At 50.4% G+C, this 17748-nt stretch overlaps 8 protein-coding genes across 8 annotated transcripts; 3 read left to right on the forward strand and 5 right to left on the reverse strand.

Moving 5' to 3' along the window:
* Positions 1-660: 660 nt before the first annotated feature.
* On the reverse strand, positions 661-2634 carry JN550_011358 (uncharacterized protein; the record flags this gene model as incomplete). Its single annotated transcript, XM_049309715.1, has 4 exons — positions 661-1410; positions 1459-1918; positions 1998-2335; positions 2431-2634. 4 exons carry the CDS (start codon positions 2632-2634, stop codon positions 661-663), a joined length of 1752 nt encoding a protein of 583 aa, XP_049166712.1.
* Positions 2635-3654: 1020 nt separating this feature from the next.
* Positions 3655-4059, reverse strand: JN550_011359 (uncharacterized protein; the record flags this gene model as incomplete). The annotated part of the gene is made up of 2 exons (XM_049309716.1): positions 3655-3829; positions 3887-4059. 2 exons carry the CDS (start codon positions 4057-4059, stop codon positions 3655-3657), a joined length of 348 nt encoding a protein of 115 aa, XP_049166713.1.
* Positions 4060-4637: 578 nt separating this feature from the next.
* On the reverse strand, positions 4638-6347 carry JN550_011360 (uncharacterized protein; the record flags this gene model as incomplete). The annotated part of the gene is made up of 1 exon (XM_049309718.1): positions 4638-6347. The coding sequence occupies one exon, from the start codon at positions 6345-6347 to the stop codon at positions 4638-4640; it is 1710 nt and encodes a 569-aa protein (XP_049166714.1).
* A 422-nt stretch (positions 6348-6769) lies between these two features.
* On the reverse strand, positions 6770-8565 carry JN550_011361 (uncharacterized protein; the record flags this gene model as incomplete). The annotated part of the gene is made up of 2 exons (XM_049309719.1): positions 6770-7733; positions 7880-8565. 2 exons carry the CDS (start codon positions 8563-8565, stop codon positions 6770-6772), a joined length of 1650 nt encoding a protein of 549 aa, XP_049166715.1.
* Positions 8566-9776: 1211 nt separating this feature from the next.
* Positions 9777-11555, forward strand: JN550_011362 (uncharacterized protein; the record flags this gene model as incomplete). The annotated part of the gene is made up of 1 exon (XM_049309720.1): positions 9777-11555. The coding sequence occupies one exon, from the start codon at positions 9777-9779 to the stop codon at positions 11553-11555; it is 1779 nt and encodes a 592-aa protein (XP_049166716.1).
* A 1507-nt stretch (positions 11556-13062) lies between these two features.
* On the forward strand, positions 13063-13863 carry JN550_011363 (uncharacterized protein; the record flags this gene model as incomplete). Its single annotated transcript, XM_049309721.1, has 1 exon — positions 13063-13863. One exon carries the CDS (start codon positions 13063-13065, stop codon positions 13861-13863), a length of 801 nt encoding a protein of 266 aa, XP_049166717.1.
* A 231-nt stretch (positions 13864-14094) lies between these two features.
* JN550_011364 (uncharacterized protein) lies at positions 14095-15269 on the reverse strand (the record flags this gene model as incomplete). The annotated part of the gene is made up of 4 exons (XM_049309722.1): positions 14095-14137; positions 14187-14226; positions 14286-14975; positions 15041-15269. The coding sequence occupies 4 exons, from the start codon at positions 15267-15269 to the stop codon at positions 14095-14097; spliced, it is 1002 nt and encodes a 333-aa protein (XP_049166718.1).
* Positions 15270-16113: 844 nt separating this feature from the next.
* On the forward strand, positions 16114-17226 carry JN550_011365 (uncharacterized protein; the record flags this gene model as incomplete). The annotated part of the gene is made up of 1 exon (XM_049309723.1): positions 16114-17226. One exon carries the CDS (start codon positions 16114-16116, stop codon positions 17224-17226), a length of 1113 nt encoding a protein of 370 aa, XP_049166719.1.
* Between the last annotated feature and the right edge of the window lie 522 nt (positions 17227-17748).

Here is a 17748-nt window from a genome sequence, read left to right on the forward strand (position 1 = left end):
CTACGGGCACAGCCGCTATTGATATGACAATGAGCTCGAGGCCACGTGATATCGCTTCGGGGGCCGGAATCGGCGTGCCCCTTGGGTTACTGCTCGTTGCTGCTGTTTCGTGGGCACTGTGGGAACGCCGCAAGACTAAAACCTTCGAACACGGAATCAATCCTTCCACCATAGGTAGTAGGATTGCTGCTTCGAATGACCTCAAGATGAATCACTACAGGCACCCGAAAGAGATGGACGGCAAGTTACCTCGCCATGAGCTACTGTAAAGCTGCGACATCCTTCTCGACTGTACAACACTATTGGCATTAAGTCACAGCAAATAATTTCACATATATTGCATTAGACCTGTAGGCTTGTTGGAATTTGTTGGTTTCAATTCAACCATTGTATACTTGAGTAGATACGTCGGTGGCTACGCTCACTTCCAACTAAACTAACAGATGCTGGTAAATATTTGCTGACAATGCGTAGAAGGACTATTTGTTAGCACAAGCTGGGAAGTACTGTTGAAGAAAACTTCCACTGTATTTCACTATGTGTATCAGATACACAGTATGCGGGAGATATTGTAAAGACCGAGTCTTGCCTCTGCAGATATAAGAGGACAGTGAGGTGAAGATGTCTGGGATCCCCTCGAAACCCAACCGTAACAGTGGCCTATGCTGACAATTCGGTGCCAGGTGGTCTTAATTCGCTGCGCGGAGTCTTCTTGAGACCTGTGACTGTGACTGTGTGTTCCGTACTCAAGTCACTCTTCTTGACGAAAAGGCCTGCTACGATTCCCAAAAATGCCACAGCGGTATAGAGGATCCACATGTTCCTCATAGACCAGCAAAACGCCTCCTTCACCGCGGTCTTCCAGGCGTCATTTTCTATAGTTCTTACTGTGAGAACATTCGCCATTGCGCTATCTCCAGCAAAATTGGCGAGGAGTTTGGCAGAGAGGCCGGCGGAGCGGAGGTAGTCAACACGTTGGTTCATAGAACTCTGAAAAAGACTGCCGCCAACCACGACAGAAAGCGTGATTCCAACATTTCTGATAAAGCTGAGCGTAGCTGTGGCAGTTGCAACATTCTCTTGCTTGACATGGCTCTGGATAGCAATGATTGGCGTCTCAAAGAGCAGGCCTGAGCCTACGCCGCCGATAAGTTGATATCCAACAATCTGAGCTGTACTCGCTTGCGTGGTGAACGAAACGAAAAGTCCATATCCGACACAAAGGCAGATTGAACCTGCCCATAGGAGCTCCCGGAAGCTACCGGTACGATGGATGATCACGCCACACAGGATTCCCGAAAGTGCAGTCATGACAATAAAGGGGAGAAGAAGGAGTCCGGATTGAAGGGGCGTAGCCTCGAATACGGACTGTAGAAATAATGGCATGTAGTACTCGCCACTGATAAAGACCTGCAATAGTTAACCCGCTGCTCTGGCGCGACACAAGTATCAACTCACAAAGCCGTGAAAGAATGCTAACAGAAGCACTGCGTTGTTCGTCATCTTGGTGAAAATATGCATCGGAATGAGCGGATGCTCTGCAATCTTCACTTCGCTGTACACAAATGCAAAGACCAGAACGCCGCCAACAACCAATAAAGCGATGACTTTAGCAGAATTCCAAGGGAATAGATCACCGCCAAAGTCTAAGCCGAGCAGTAGCATGACGCTGCATCCAAGAAACGTCATTATGCCAAGCCAATCTATAGCTTTGACGCCATCGACAAACGAAGTGTATTCGTGCTCGATATCTAGAAACAGGAAGATTATGGCACCTGCCAGGCCCGAGATGGGAAGGTTAATCCAGAAGCACCAGCGCCACGAGGCCAATGACGAGAATGCGCCGCCTAGGACCGGACCGATGCCCCCGGCCAAGGCCCAAACGCCCTCTGTAAGACCGAGAAGTAGACTTCTTTGTCTGTCTCACCATGTCAGTAGCTGCTAGGTGAGCCCCTCACTAAAGTGCCTCGTGGGACAACGGAGTACTGGTTAATCACCTTAAGCTGAAAAGATCGCTGATGCAAACATGTACCAGCACGATGAGCCCGCCGCTTGCCGCCCCCTGGAAAGCTCTACCAACAATGAGCATTTCGATCGTCTTTGCGGTTGCGCACACTACCGAGGATAGCGCAAACCAGGCCAGCAGCACAATAAGAATGACTTTCCTACCCCAGATATCGGAGAGCTTCACCCAGATTGCGCTAGTCGTAACGTTTGCCAGCAGGAAGGAAGCTCCAATCCAGGTGTACCCGACTGCAGAAGCGAGCTCCTCGCTGATCGTTGGCGCGGCCGTTGCAATGATGGTAACGTCAAGGGCAGCGGCGAACAGGGACAACTGTTGCTCAACGGTGATTAGCAAGACTTCGACACGGCCTAGTGCATGAATCCCATTTGGATCATGGATCAGAATAGCTTCCGTTTTCAACGTACAAACAGTGCAACAATGACAATATACTGGCGAATGGTAGTGGCCACGCCTCTCCGCCTCTCTATCACTTGAAGCACATCGACCTGTGCAGCCGACAACGGAACATCAGGGCCCGCCGTCTGCGACACTTTGGATGCAGGAGGGAGTGGAGGCGTATGGCTTGCCATCTCAATATCTGTTGAGGGTCTAAGATCCATACCGCTCATGTCTATTTACCTAGGTATGTGAAAGCGTGGAAGAGAGTGGGGGATTGAATTCTGGCGCAAACGCCTGCCTTTCAATTTGACTGTGGGGCAACGGTCCTCATCGTGCCAGTGCGGCGCAGCCGCGACTTCATTCCAAATGACTCATTTGAAGCCTGCACCTTTGGCCAACCGGCTTCTCTGCGGCCGAGACCGATGGAACATCTCCGTGTAAGGTCTTGGTGCCGGAAGGCCCCGAATTTTGTCATCATTAGAGTGTACACGCGTAGGGTTGAAAATAGGCATCAGAGGGTTAAATACGTCGAGATGGACAGAGAAACGTCCCAAGCGCGCTATCGTCTCGTCGGTCGCCACTTACGGATTAAAAATTTAAAAAAGAGAGGAGAATAAGAAGAAGAAGAAGAAGACGGTCGTGAAGGATATATATAATAAGGATTATCACCTTAAGCTTTACATTGACTTTATTCAGATCATTGCGTCTACCTTATGTACAGGAGAGCAGATTGAGTCGGAGTGTCAAGTCATTGAACCAGGTTCGTTATAAGGAGATCCATGCTGGTGTTACGCGCTGGCTAGTGCAGGTGGTCGCTGTAGTGGGGGACGAGGGGTGGTCCACCCCACCTGTAAATAGCAAACGCCATAACCAGTTGTGGAGAGAGCTCTTCTTCCCTCTCTCTTTTAGATTTGATTTTTTGCAATACTACAAAAATTGTAGCACAGTCTCGATCCCACCTGTGGTTCCGTAACAACTGGGATCAGTCAGTCGAACCGTGCTGTTTAGAAACGCTCAATGCTTCGCTTTAGCGTCAGCTAGTTGGCACAATGCTTGAACATCAATGGTGATCTTTCGCACACACAAAGAGGTTACGTGCACGCTGTAGAGACGCCACGAGACACCACGCGTCTTTATTCATATATGGAGTACGTTCGGGTCCTCCTTCTGGACCTGTTGATATACCATCCTGTACCTGTCGCCGATCCTTGCCGCACCCCTTGCGTGCTGCCACGAGCTTCCAAGAGTTTCTACTGATCAAAGCTTTCATCCATAAGCTCGGATACTAGCGAGTCGTCCTCGCATCCGCTGTATACCCAGTTGAATAGGCTAAGGTTCTGCTCAAAGGCAATTCGGATGCCATCCTCCACGATGGTTGAATAGTCGATCGGTGTGCGAGTGGGATACTGATCCATATCACGATCGCTGAGGTGAGAGTCAGCGAGTGCGCACGGAGAGAGATTGTCAGGGAAGTTTGCCTACATGATTCTCTTCATCTCACGACGAACTGCAACGAGGACTGTCTGCTTGTCCTTCTCGCTCAAGCAAGACCAGGCATTTCTCTCAAGCTTCTGGATGGAGATCTCTAACGCCTTTTCTACCTTAAGGTAGAGTCTCATGGGCCTGCGGGCAGGATTGAGATCAGTAGCAGGCATTGTGACACCAGGCGATGGGTCTCTTGATGTTTTCTTGTTGTTGTCGTTGTGATGGTGGTGGTGGTGGTAGTGAGAGGAGTCTGAGATCAAGTGAATGCTGTGTGCGGTATCAAGAACATTGGGTGCAGGTCCAGAACCAAGATGGTCGAGTTTGTTGCTGTCGAAGTCGAGATGGATCAGGTACTGACTATTAAATATTATTTGATCAGATTGATGGTGCATTGCATTGTCGACATGGCCCGAAGAACAATCAAATAGAACAATGGAGATTTTTTCGTGGTGGCTCCAGAATTCACATTGTCGTCAATGTGAATATTGGTCGAACGCGTCGCTATTTTCAACATTGTTAGTGCGTATTGCAGGAGGTAACAGTCCATTCACTTGAATCAACAGAAAAATGTGCTGTAGAAATTGGACTTAATTCCGTCATAGTAAGCTTAGGGAATAACTCGTGCCTCATTGACCAAACAAATTTCTACTCTCACCAGACCATTAATCAACAGATCCTGGTCTCGAATAGGCATTGCACGGTACTATTCCCCTAAAATTAAACTGAGTTGAACCGCGAGTTGCGGTTTCTACGACCTCAATCGCTGTTCTCTTCTAACGCAGGCTGTGGCTGCTATGCTCTTCTCGGCCAATATGTTGACCTGGACCTCGCTTAGGCTTGCAGAGTTATGGAGGAAGTCAAACAAGAAATTGAAGTCATCTAGCCACTGAGATCTATGATCAGTGCTATCAGTTGGGACATGTATGATCACGTCTCCAAGCGCATTGGTAATCTCAAATAGCTTTTTGAGAATCCCAGAGCCGTGTCTCTCGATGTTTTTCCTCCCCAAGATGACGACGACTTGCCGGAGCTGCTGAGACAAACGTGCTGGGAACTGTAATGACATGGCAGCCGATCTGGTTCTTATGGACTGCGAAGTGAGCGGAAAACTCGAGATGGCTAGTTGCCACAAGACCATGAGTAGCCACTGTCGTGTAACGATTATGTCAGCTTTCTGGAGGGTGCTGAGGCAGTCCGGCTCTACTGGTTCTTCACCCAGCACTTGAAAAGATGATGTTCCAGACGCGTCCTGGAGATTGTGATATCGCGTATCCTGATACATCTCGAGATCCATGTGGCTCAAATCATCCAGGTGGTGCATTTTAGTCTCAATCCACTCTGCTGTGACCCCCCGAGGTGGCGCGCTGCCGATGCTTCTCCAGTATCGTATAAAGTCATCGTCTACGACGCAGAACAGCCGGACAAGATAACGCCATCCAGTCTGCACATTCTGCGGTATTGATGGATCTTCTGTCGGTAACGAGACTTCTGGGGGCAGTGGCGCAAGAGCTGCAGGATAGTAGGCAACAATGGTCAAGAAGCGTTCGTGAATAAAGGCCTCCCAGTACATTCGGATCCTCCTCGAACGCTCTTCTGGGGGAAGGCGAGAAGTACTTGTGAGTGTCTGCCCAGGTGCAGCCTGATTCGGCGGGTCCTCGGCCACCAAGCGATCGACGCCCAGCAGCTGGATCATCGCAATGGCTTCTCTCAGGATCATGAAGGCTTCGGAGAACTTATCAACAGCCATTAAGCAAATCTCAATGAAGATTGCCGTCATGATGAGTCGCGCCGTCAGGTGTGGGTGGATGCTTGATTCTATGATGCTCATAGACCGTGTCACGAGAGTATCACGTGCTGATAAAGCAAGTCCCAATAGTTGATGAATGCGTAATGACTCTGCCTGATCAGCCTGCCAGTTGGGTGTTGTCAAATTGAGAGTCACTGCGGCATATGCATGAACGAGAGCGTTATCGACAAGGTTCTCGGGCTGGTCCATCCTCTCAATTGACTCGGCCATTTCAAGAGGACTAATGATGGGATTCACAACGTATACATGGAGAGTATAGTCGCTTAATAGCCCCTTGAAAAACTCTTTCGAAAACATGGCCGCAGCCTGTATCTTTGACGAAGTCTCCTTGGTCTGTCCGCCAAGTGTTATGCGTTCACCGTGCCCTAGTATCCGACTTGATGTTGCGTTGTTGCTGCTCCGCGCTGTTGTTGCGGTTGCCGTGGGAGACGATATGTCCCTCAGAGCAGATATCACCGAGCCCCTGGCAACACCATTACGCGAGCTACTCCGGGCGTCAGTCGAGTAGACACATCGTAGATTGAGATGGCTGCATTGTTGGCAACATTCAGGGTTGCCATTGCACTTCACCCTACGACGACGGCAAGCATCACACGCGCGCCGCACGCGTCGGATGGCTCGATCTCGGATGCTCTGCCGTGGGTCAGCCATTGAGATCGCAAGAGAGCAGATGTTAGTGAAGGTTGTGTAGAGAATTGCTCTGTGCTAACCACGGAAAGTCCTTCAGCACGTTGGAACCAGGGCTACCGTAGGTTCCGCGCTACACTAGTAGCCACGCTAAACCTGCGAATCTACTACGGCAACTTGGACCTTCGATGCCCCTTAGCCCTCACTTGCTCACCCTAGTAACCCCACGTCCGCAGTGCCCCAAGACAGTTGCAATCTATAGCAGAGCGACTGTGTGACTGCATTTGATTACGTTCACCACACAGAGAAACTGCACAATGCCCTTGCCTGTTTGAATCAGATATCGGCACATGCATGTATATAATGTAACAATAGTTCATTAAGTTATGTAGTATGTACGAGTTATTCGCCAAGGTACCTAGGTAATGCTGGAGTGCGCTTAGACGCTAAACCGTCGACTCCACTTTCTCCACATGTACCATGATCATCTCCTTTTTCTCTAAGTTCTCTGGCTTCAGCTCGTCAATCGTAGCAGATGAAAAATGCCTGGCGGGCACCTTATTCTCAAAAAGCACATCAATCTCGGCGTAAGTTCTTCCTTTCGGCTCCGGCAATCTGAAGAAAGTCCAGATCAGGCATAGAGCGCATGTCCCAGCCCAGAAGAACCCGCTCTTGGCGCCCCAGTTCCAGGCGGTAGGGTTCAACATCGGAGGTGTAATGATAGTGGCCACAATGCTAATCAAGTTGTATGTGTTGCGGGCGAGGACAACCGACTTGGTTCGTAGTCGCGTGGATGGCAGCTCGGCCACGAGCGTGTAGCAGACGGGTCCAACGGTACAGTCGTAGATGAAGGTATAAACAAGAAGCAGCGATCCAATGGCCCACTGAGCAGAGACATTGGACCTACCTGCTAGGGAGGTGAATCCAATTGCGAACAAGGCGACAATCATACACACTTGCCCCCAGAGGTAGATCTTGCGACGACCAGCGCGGCTCATCAGGAACCAAGAGCAGATAGTACCAACGCCGCCAAGACAAAACTGGGCGATGGTCATGGTGAAAGCATTGCTAACATCCAATCCTGCTTGTTGGTAAAAGTAACTCGAGTAACCCATCAGAGGTGACCCGGATAGTACTTGAACTACCCAACACACACACACTATTTCAGTGCGCCGAAGGTCGATGCCCTTGAAGCAGTCCATATAGGACGTGCCAGCAGAAATGGCCTTATTATGCTCGTCGGTGTAAATCATCATGGATACTGTTTCCTCGATATTGAAAGATGAGTCCGACTCGCTAGTGAGCTGAGCAAGAGATCGTTTGGCATCCTCAATCCGGCCTTGTCGCACAAGCCACCACGGAGACTCGGGGACGAATAGACAGCCGATAAATAGCGGGATCGGCCAGAACCTGTGCAGGAAGATTGTCAGTGACTGCGAATTGCTTTTGACGGAGCATTGTGTCTTAGATTGCGTCAGGGTTGGGCACGTAGGCCCTGAATATTCACGGCAATGAAATTGTGAGACGAGCATGAATAATGTCTGGAGCTTGCTTACCATTGAACCGCTACGGGAATCCGGTATCCCCAGCTATCCGTTCGGTCTACGAGAGCTCGTAGTACACCAGATGCGATGATTTGGCCGATGACCCAACAGAGGTTCACGTACGTGGTGAGGTAGGCACGCAATTGCGTTGGCACGACCTCGGACGCATAGGTACAGGCAAGAGTTTGGAAACAGCCGAACGGAATGCCTAGCAAAAACTGACCGCACAGAAACATGACGATGTTGTGCGAAAAGAACGGTATGAAGATGAACCCGGTGATCAACGTGAGTCCTCCCATCATCGTCACGCGATAACCAAATCGGTCCGCGATGAAGCCATTGAGAAAGAGACCAACAATCTGGCCTACGAGTGAACCCATGGACAAAGCCGTTTGCCAAGTAGCCGACAACTCATATGTTCCGTCAGGCTGCAAAGATCCGAACTTTTCCTTGAAGGCAGGGAATGCCAGAAGTCCATTGAGGAGGATGAGATCGAAGCCTTCCATGATAATGGCGGTTGAGAGCATGACCGACCAGGCAACGCCCTTACGGTACACCTTCAGGGATTCGAAAAAGCCCATCTCATGCTCAACTTGCGTGGCCTTGGCAGCTTGCTGAATGTTCATGACGGCCGTGGCCCTTCCACGGGGAGTCTCTTCGGTAGACTCGCCATGACTGGCCTCGATGGTAGTTGCCATTGTGGTCACCTGGGCACCGTAACAGCTGATTTTGAACGACTGCGACACTTGGAATGGAAGACTGAGTGTTTGATTTGATAATTTTCTGATGATGATGCATGTTCAAAAATGGGAAGATAGGCACCTTAATATAGTTATAGGTTTCCGAGGTATTCAGGGACAAGCCAAGCAAGCCACAGGAACTTATTGAACGAGTTTTCCTCCAAGAGGCCATGCCCATGTACGTAGCTGAGATCTCGGACCGAGTTGGATCCAATCAAAAGTACTGGCCCTGAACCCGCGAATGTACCTAGTTGCGCGAGTTTCCGGGGTAGACAAGACCTGGGGCCAAGTGCCGACCCCAGACTCACCCCCAGACCAAACCCCAGAACCAGACCATAGACCAAACAGTTTTGGCGCCATGTCCAAGCCCGCCAGGTGGCATTGATTTCGCCGAGTTCGCTTGGCCCCTACCAAAATTGCGAGCAAATCAGCGAAACTTGGAGATGCCTCCTGAGGAAAGCCATGCACCGACAGATGATCAAGAAGTAAACCATGAACGAATTTGGTCACAATCAGGCTGGACGCAGTAAAGTGAGTGTACATCTAGCAACCAGTAGTCACTTAGTCGACAATCATAATAGATAGAGCCCGCCCAAATGTCTTTGAAAGCACCCGCTTTTTAAGCCAGAAAACCAGGGAGCAGACTACAAAATTATGTATGAGCGGCGTGGCGGCACTTGGGGCGGAGTTGCGCGTCTAGGCGAACAGAATCGGTCCGAGCCCACGAGCTACCGCGATCTAGTTTAGTGACATTCAGCTGCTCTTGGGGTCTCCGTGTGGGGTATGGCTCCACCTCAAGGGCCCCTCTACTTGGAAGACGTCGGACCGATCTTCAGCGAATAGGAGCAAGGCACTTTTGAAGCGATCATGGAGATCGTCTAGTGCATCTCGGACCGAGTACTCACGAATGAGAGCAGAGCTTGTATGGGGCATCTGATCATCGGCAGGTTTCCTCGCATTAACTCTCGCTGGTGGCTGTCCCTGTTATAAAGTTGTACGCGCATCAATTTCACCCTCGACTGCTTCTCTACTACAATCTTTCACATTGACTACCGTCAAAGGATATATCTCACTTGCATTTTATCTTGAATTTTTTTATTTCTTTTTTGGTCATTCTTAGCAATAAGTTGCTCTACCGTTTTGGCGACCTTGAAACCATTGTCCTCAACATGGCATGCACTGCACAGCCGGCCACTTCAGTGGCTGCTGGGAATACACAGGGGAAATGGTGGAAAGACGGTGTCGTTTACCAGGTTTATCCCGCTAGCTTCATGGATTCTAACGGCGACGGCCTGGGAGACATCCGCGGCATCACTTCCAAGCTCGATTACATCAAATCAATCGGTGCCACTACTATTTGGGTCTGTCCACATTATGACAGTCCGCAATTTGATCTGGGCTACGACATCTCAGACTATGAATCCGTCTTTCCACCGTACGGGACGTTACAAGACATGGATGATCTTATCAGCGGATGCCACTCTCGCGGATTGAAAATCATCGTTGATCTAGTCATCAATCATACCTCGTACCTGCACAAGTGGTTCCAAGAATCGCGATCGTCAAAATCAAACCCAAAGAGAGATTGGTATATTTGGCGGCCAGCCAAGTACGACGCAAACGGAAGGCGGATACCCCCAAACAACTGGCGATCCAACTTCAGCACGAATGCCTGGACCTGGGACGAGGCTACGCAGGAATACTACCTGCACCTTTTCTGTCCAGAGCAGCCGGACCTGAACTGGGAGAATCCAGAAACACGCAAGGCCATTTATGCGTCCGCCATCGAGTTCTGGTTGAAAAAGGGGGTTGACGGCTTTCGTGTCGACACGGTAAATATGTATAGTAAGCCAAAGGATCTTCCTGATGCACCTATCATCAACCCGAAAGCAGAGCACCAGGGCGCTGCTAGCTTGTACTGCAACGGACCGAGAATGCACGAGTTCTTGTCCGAGATGCACGATGTGATGGCACCGTACGATACCATGACAGTTGGGGAGTGTCCCAACACTCCTGACCGCTCGAAAGTCTTGAAGTACGTGTCAGCTGCGGAGAAACAGCTGGATATGGTATTCCTGTTTGATGTTGTGGATGTGGGACAGGGCACGGAGACCAAATACGACACTACTCCTCGTAATTGGACACTTCCAGTTCTCAAGAAGGCAGTCAACAACAGCCAAAGCCTGATTATTGGTACAGATGCGTGGACAACCTCTTTCATGGAGAACCACGATCAGGCGCGATCTATCAGTCGTTTTGCGTCAGACGCTCCTGAGCACCGTGTCCATTCGGGAAGGATGCTTGCGATGCTCAATGCGACATTGTCAGGTACTCTCTTCATATATCAAGGTCAAGAGATTGGTATGATCAATATGCCGGAGGATTGGCCGATTGAAGAATACAAAGACGTGGAGTCGGGCAACTTCTACAAGTATGTCGCTCGGGCCACGAACAGTGACCCAGTAGCCCTTGCGAAGGCAAAGGCAGCAATACAGCACCTGTCGCGAGACCACGCACGATACCCGATGTGCTGGGACTCGACACCTCAAGGGGGCTTCTCAACGAATCCCAAAACGTGGATGCGTGTGCATGACTTGACAGACGAGATCAATGTCGCGCAACAGGAAGCCGATGAAGGGAGTGTGTTGAATTTCTGGCGACGTATGTTGAAAGTTCGCCAGGACTACTCAAAGTTGTTGGTTCATGGTTATTACGAGGTTCTTGATGAAAAGAATGAGCACACCTATTCGTATTGGAAGACCAGTAAGGATAGCCGGGCTTTGGTGGTACTCAACTTCACCCACAGGGCGCAAGATTTAGAGCTGCCGAAAGTGGAAACAGGCGGCCGGCTAAATCTAGCCATTTCAACGTATGAGCATTCTACTGGTGCTTTCGATTCATTGAGACCATACGAAGGGCGACTTTATATTTTAGAATGCGAGACGTAGACCGTTCTCGTCTAGCCGCATACATTAGATAGCAATGTTTGTACCAAGTGGACGATTCGTGAATATGCCTCCGTGTCACTTTCGGGTTGATTATATTGTGTGTTTATGCAATCATGACATCCATAGGCTCCTTAATGAGCACCGCGTAGGCGGTGGGAATAAGCCGGACGAAATAGCCATTCATGTGGTGTTTCACTCCCTCTAAGTCGTCACAATCCTATCCTTGATTCCAGTGGACGAATCATTCTTCTTGAGATTTAGCAGAAAGTTTCATCGAAAAAAAAGCTGACCAGGTCTTTAACGCTCGCCAAAATACCATATACTATGCGTGCAACCAGAACTGATGCCACTGCCAGATCGGGTATCTGAATTGAACCGATATTGTTACATTGTGGGTAGGTCAGCAGTTATGACCTTCGCCCGCTGATCTCTTACACAGTAAGAATGGAAAAGTGAGTTCTTCGTTGCTAAGAATCCACCACCTAGTCCACAGCATGATGAATCTTCCATGAAGCCTAGGCGGCGACGCCAGCGCCACGCCGCAGGAGTCACAGAAGGAATGGGTAATCTACGACGTTAAACGATAACGGGAAGAGTCAATTGAGCAATTGATACGCCACGGAGTGGTTGACGGCATCTGTGCCAGAGGGCCTTATTACACAAGTTGGGCCTACAAGCCCTCTCTCCTCAGCCCGTCAAACGGGCAAGGAGATTCGGTATCTTATTTTTTTTACTATTCGATACACTCAGGTTGTATCAGCCACGAGCATATCGTTCTGAGAAAACTATAATAATTTAGGCCACGGTAGCGCGCGAGACGAAGCACTGGAAAATCGGTTCATGTATAGGTAAACAAGGCACTCCTCCTCTCTTAAAGCTTCCTTGGAATGCCATCTAGGATTATGGTGACAGCATAATCAATCACGACGTGTGAGATCCATCCAAAATGCATAACGCATATCTATGAAACATCGTGCCACGTTTCATGCAATCAAGATAGTGGAGACTGATCATTCGACTAATATGGGAGGTTCGCGAGCCGAATTCTCACCGGATTGCTCCACTAGCTTCGGCCGTTCGCTGCACATCGCCAACCAGGCATCTCGGAGGCTTTCAGCGGAGACATTTCAAAGTAGGGCTGATAAATGACTGCGCACCATATGCTTACGATCTATAACTGCAATAGTCGCACTGGCCAAACTGAGATGAGGCCCTGCCGAACGACTTAGACTTTGGAGTCCCTTGCCAATCTTGAGTGGTAAAAGCGAGCTGACTTCTAATGAACTTGCGAATTCCTTGTAAGAGCAAAGTCAATAATCAAGTAAATAAGTCTCCGATTCATGTTCCATAGATTTGAGGAAATCTGTCCTAGTGCTCTCGCCGGGGAGTTTTCGGAGAAATTTAAATCGCAGGCCAAGTATAAATTGACATCGTCGTGTTTCTCGGTGAACAAGTCCTTAATCAACGGTATGCACATACTTAAAGGGCACCTATGCGAACGAACATCATGACTAGTCAATTTCAACATACCCTCTGGCTCTGGCTTGAGGGCATGTTCCCACGTCGAATCTCGTACTACCTCCTAATGAAGGGGTTGGTCGCTTCACCGTCAGACCTCCTTCATGGCAAGACAGGAGATCCGAGTCTGCGGCTAAGCTTGATCAACTTTGATACAGCTAAAGGTTTTACTTACCTGGATGCCGAAGACCCAGCGCCGAAGGGCGCAAGCACCCCTTGTCTCCGTATCATAGATCCAAGCACCGGCGATGCACGCTTTATCCATGAGAGCTCTGCAATTATCACGTATCTCGAAACCGTCTATGGAGGCCACGGTCCTGCACTCGCACCGGAAGATGCAGTGAGCGTCGCAATCATGAATGACCTAATCGCAGGGATCAATCTCGCGGTTACCGATGGCGCATATTATATAAAGCATGCTGTACCGCAGTCTACGGCCTGGTCGCTTCTCAAGAATGAGGAGCGTAGTCACGCCGCTGCTCTCAATGCTTACGCCTTCGCAGTTAAGAACCTGCTCAAGGTCCAATTGTGGGCAAATCCGACATTGAGTGGAGCAGGGTGGCTTACTCCTGGGATTCACAGGGCGGGTCTAGTAGATGCTACTTTGGCCGGTGGTTGCAGGTACCTTGATTTAACGTACGGTTGGGATATGCTTGAGAACGAGGAACTCTCTGAGTTGAAAGAATGGTATAAGAGATTCAAGGTGTTACCATGGTGGAGTGAGCTAGAGGATCGGGAAGATGTGCATCCTTCGGAAATGCGGTATGGTAGCAGTTGCCGGGAGGTCTGATCCAATAAGAACTCCGCGAGGTGATATTACGTGGCCCAAGGTTTGACCAATGTATTCATTGACTACCAGTCTGTCGGCTCCCAAGTTGTGGCGTGTACCCAGGAGCATACTGACGGCGACAGCCAAGCAGTTTGTGGAGTTCCATTTGTTGACGATCACCGAAGATTACGCAGTCGCTGATCCGTTGCTAGCTAACTATTAAGAGGTGTATTTGATATGTGACACTTCTGGTCAGCCATATCTCAACACGAGATCTTTGATGTCCCCCAACATTCTGATTGAGTTCAGCGTCAGGACTGTCTCTCAAATTTCAAGTAACTTACTGTTTTCTAATACAGTCAGGCATACACTGGCCAAACTCATCTGTGCAAATTGTGTGAGATATAGCCGATCCTTGTAGTTCCATCAACGATCCAACGTACACTCGTGGTGCGCGTAGAAGCAGCATGCATCGAATACTAGACAATTGCCTGTGTTTCTGTCGACGCCAGAATTTGCGTACCAAAGGTCGCCGTGAACCAAGCAAGGCTTCACGTTCTGACGGTCGCTTTTTATGGGGCTTAGGAGGCGAGGTATCACTTTTTCATATAGTCTCGGGAGCACAATTTCAAATGCAGGGTCTGGGCCTTTTGCCATCTGCTCTAGCTCGAGTGCCAGCTTCAGACTTGTAGCAAAGAACCTCTCCCAGCTGTCTTCCCATTGTGTGGCTCGCGGCAGATTGCCATTGTATGTCGTCAAGTGGAAGCCGAACTTTCCAGTAGGCGACCTGCTGCTGTGATGTAGAGCCACTAAACGGGCTGCGAATTCGCTCGGTTCTGGCATCTTGTTTACCATCTCGCGATATTCGCAGAGGAGGAAATGTGTGTCGGGAACAGATTCAAGAGTGCCCCAGGCGATTAGTCTTGGCACAAAGTCCTGCTGTAGGCAGTGGATAGCTTTGGTCGACTCGTACTCGCTGCGCACCATGCTCCGACCCTCGTCTCCCTGGATCGCTTTGATGAAGAATGACTGTGCGGTTCCATCTTCCAGCGCTACTTGGATGCGGCCGGTGTCCGCCCAAAAGCTCTCACCACGACGCTCAATGGAGATGACACGACAGTTTCGGGGCAGAGCTGGTCGCGGGTAAGTGGCCCATCCAATATTGCAAGAGGTCCCGAGCGTGTCTGAAAGTACAGACCATTGTGGACTTGGGGATCAACCACTGTATCCTTCCTCCCAAAGAGCAAGGCGTTGGGCCGTTTGTGGTTCATCCTCAACTTGTGCGGACCAACAGTGATAATCTGCCAGACGACCGGGTTGCTGAAGCTCTTCCGCCAAACACGGTTCTGTACACGACCATGGAGCCGTGCAACGAGCGGTTCAGCGGAAACCGGACTTGTGTGGATAGTGTCATAGCCTTGAGGCATAAGATTAAGGCTGTCTATATTGGAATTCACGAGCTCATACCTTCGTCCAGAACAATGCGGGCCAAAAAGTGCTCGAAGCCGCTCGAGTGCAATTCACCCAGGTCGAAGGCCTAGATGCACAGTTCATGGAAGTTTCAATGGCACGCCATTGATAACTTCGCTGTTACGGATAACGTGCAGGGTTTGAGCCTCGGTTTCCGGGCCCTAACTTAAGCTTGGTTTGGGCGTAAGCAGTTTAGTCAGGGTCGTTTGGCCTGTAGGTAGGTCAGAAGAACCGCAGCGCGTCCAATTTGAGTTCTGAAGGCCGTTGAAACGTCTCTATGGTGTCCAATTGAAGCCGATGTTATACCACGGCGTTGACTGTCCTAATAGGTTCAGATTCTCTCGATCGTAGCTCTCACCAGATCAAGTCCCTGACTATCGAGCCAACGTTGGCAGCGGCGGCAGTTGGGACGGTCCAAACGGACTACGTTTTTCAGATCTGCCAGCCTATTGCAACATCTTTCAATAAAGCGTATAGCACGGCATAGAGGCTTTGACAGCAGGTGTAACGCAGTCTTACGCTGTCTACCTATCTGCCATGACAAGGGGGGCGAACTCAAAACACGAAGCTGGCTGTCTGTCACGGGAGCCAGCCACAGGAACCCCACACCACTGACTAGCTCCCGCCACGGGAACACTCTGACAAGTTGTCCTTCAGAATGCCACGCCGGAGGAACCCATCCTCAGCACAAGCAATCGAGAGCGCGTCGTTGGCAAAGTTGGCTGTTCGAGGGCCGTGTCCATTCTCTCATTTGCCTGCTTCATTTTCGATGCGCCATCACCTCGCTGGCCCGAGGTAGCCATGCCGCGCCAACTAGCCGCCTCGTGGGGCCACGTACTCTCGCTCCTTGCTCTCCAGTTCCTCGTCGTCGCAGTCACTGCCTACGGCGCTCTTTCAGACGACGTCCTCCGAAACATCACCGTCAACGAGGCCGACTTCGACATACACAACGGAGGCCTTCTCGCGCCACTCCTCATTCCCCGAGTTCCCGGCACGCCTGGCCAGGCCAAGGCGCAGGAACACCTGGCCAGTTTCTTCAGGACTCAACTGCCGAAGTGGAACATAACATGGCAAAACTCGACGGCGACGACGCCCGCGACCGGGACGAAGCAAGTTCCCTTTGCGAACCTGATAGCGAGGAAAGAGCCTCCGTGGACCAAGCCGGGCCAGGCGAACTACCTCACATTGGTGGCGCACTACGATAGTAAGATGAAGCCAGATGGGTTCATTGGGGCAACCGACAGCGCCGTGCCTTGCGCCATTCTGTTGCATGTGGCGAGGTTCATCGACGAGTATATGACGCGGATGCACGACGAGATGATTGCGCTCGGCGAGCTTGGAGGAACTGTCCCCATGGACATGGGCGTACAGATCCTCTTGCTGGATGGCGAGGAGGCTTTCGTCGCATGGACGGCTACGGATTCACTCTATGGAGCCAGGTCGCTCGCCGCCGAATGGGAAACGTCCATGAACCCAGCCATGTCTATCTACAAGACCCCGCTGGAGCAGATTAGCATGTTCGTGCTCCTCGACCTCTTGGGAACTGCCGGCCCGACCGTCCCGTCATACTTTCAAACGACACACTGGGCTTACCAGGGCATGGCGAGCGTTGAGAAGAGAATGCGCAACCTTGGACTCCTGGAGAGCACCCCGGCCCAGTCATTCCTTCCCGAAGCCGACAAGAGTCCCAATCTGTTTGGTTCCGCCGGAGTCCAAGACGACCATATTCCCTTCATTACACGTGGGGTCCCGACGCTCCACCTCATACCCTCACCGTTTCCCGTCGGCATATGGCATACCATGAACGATGATGGCGCACACCTGGACCCTGCGACTGTGCGAGATTGGGCGAAGATTGTGACGGCCTTTACCATGGAGTGGTTGGATATGATGGAATTATTCCCAGAACAATAAATCTGTATTTATAGTGTGACTTGAGCGACTGAGCGAGAATATTGAATTATTCCTATACTATCACGTTTCAGCCCCCCTACTGTCCGCAGTGACTCACTGTGGCCACTCTCTGTTCCTGTCAGGTTCCACTGACGTTGATTGAGCACGCAGCAATTGCCTTCTATTCTCACAACATTTAGCTTGCAGTCCCGCAAATGATTCATCATCTTCGAGGCAGCGGCGGACGCCATGAAGTTACTGGCTTGTGGAGCTCCAGCTCCGTCTTAAACTGCCATTCCTGCCAAGCCATCGTTTCATCGGCTCCCAAATCAAAGGGCAAGACGACCAGATATCTCAACAAAATCATAAACGACTCATACGTCCCCAGGCTACGCCGGCCGTTCTTGGCGGTTGAAGTGATTAATTGCCCAGATCCTCCATGTTCCACGAAGCAGCTGTTGCCACATCGATCGTGGCATGCAAGAACCCTCTGTATGAACCTCTTTTGATATGACACTTTGCATTTGTAGTGGATTCGTGATG

This window comes from Neoarthrinium moseri (assembly GCF_022829205.1).
Source record: "Neoarthrinium moseri strain CBS 164.80 chromosome Unknown scaffold66_Wmoseri_CBS_16480, whole genome shotgun sequence".
Lineage (NCBI taxonomy): Eukaryota > Fungi > Ascomycota > Sordariomycetes > Amphisphaeriales > Apiosporaceae > Neoarthrinium > Neoarthrinium moseri.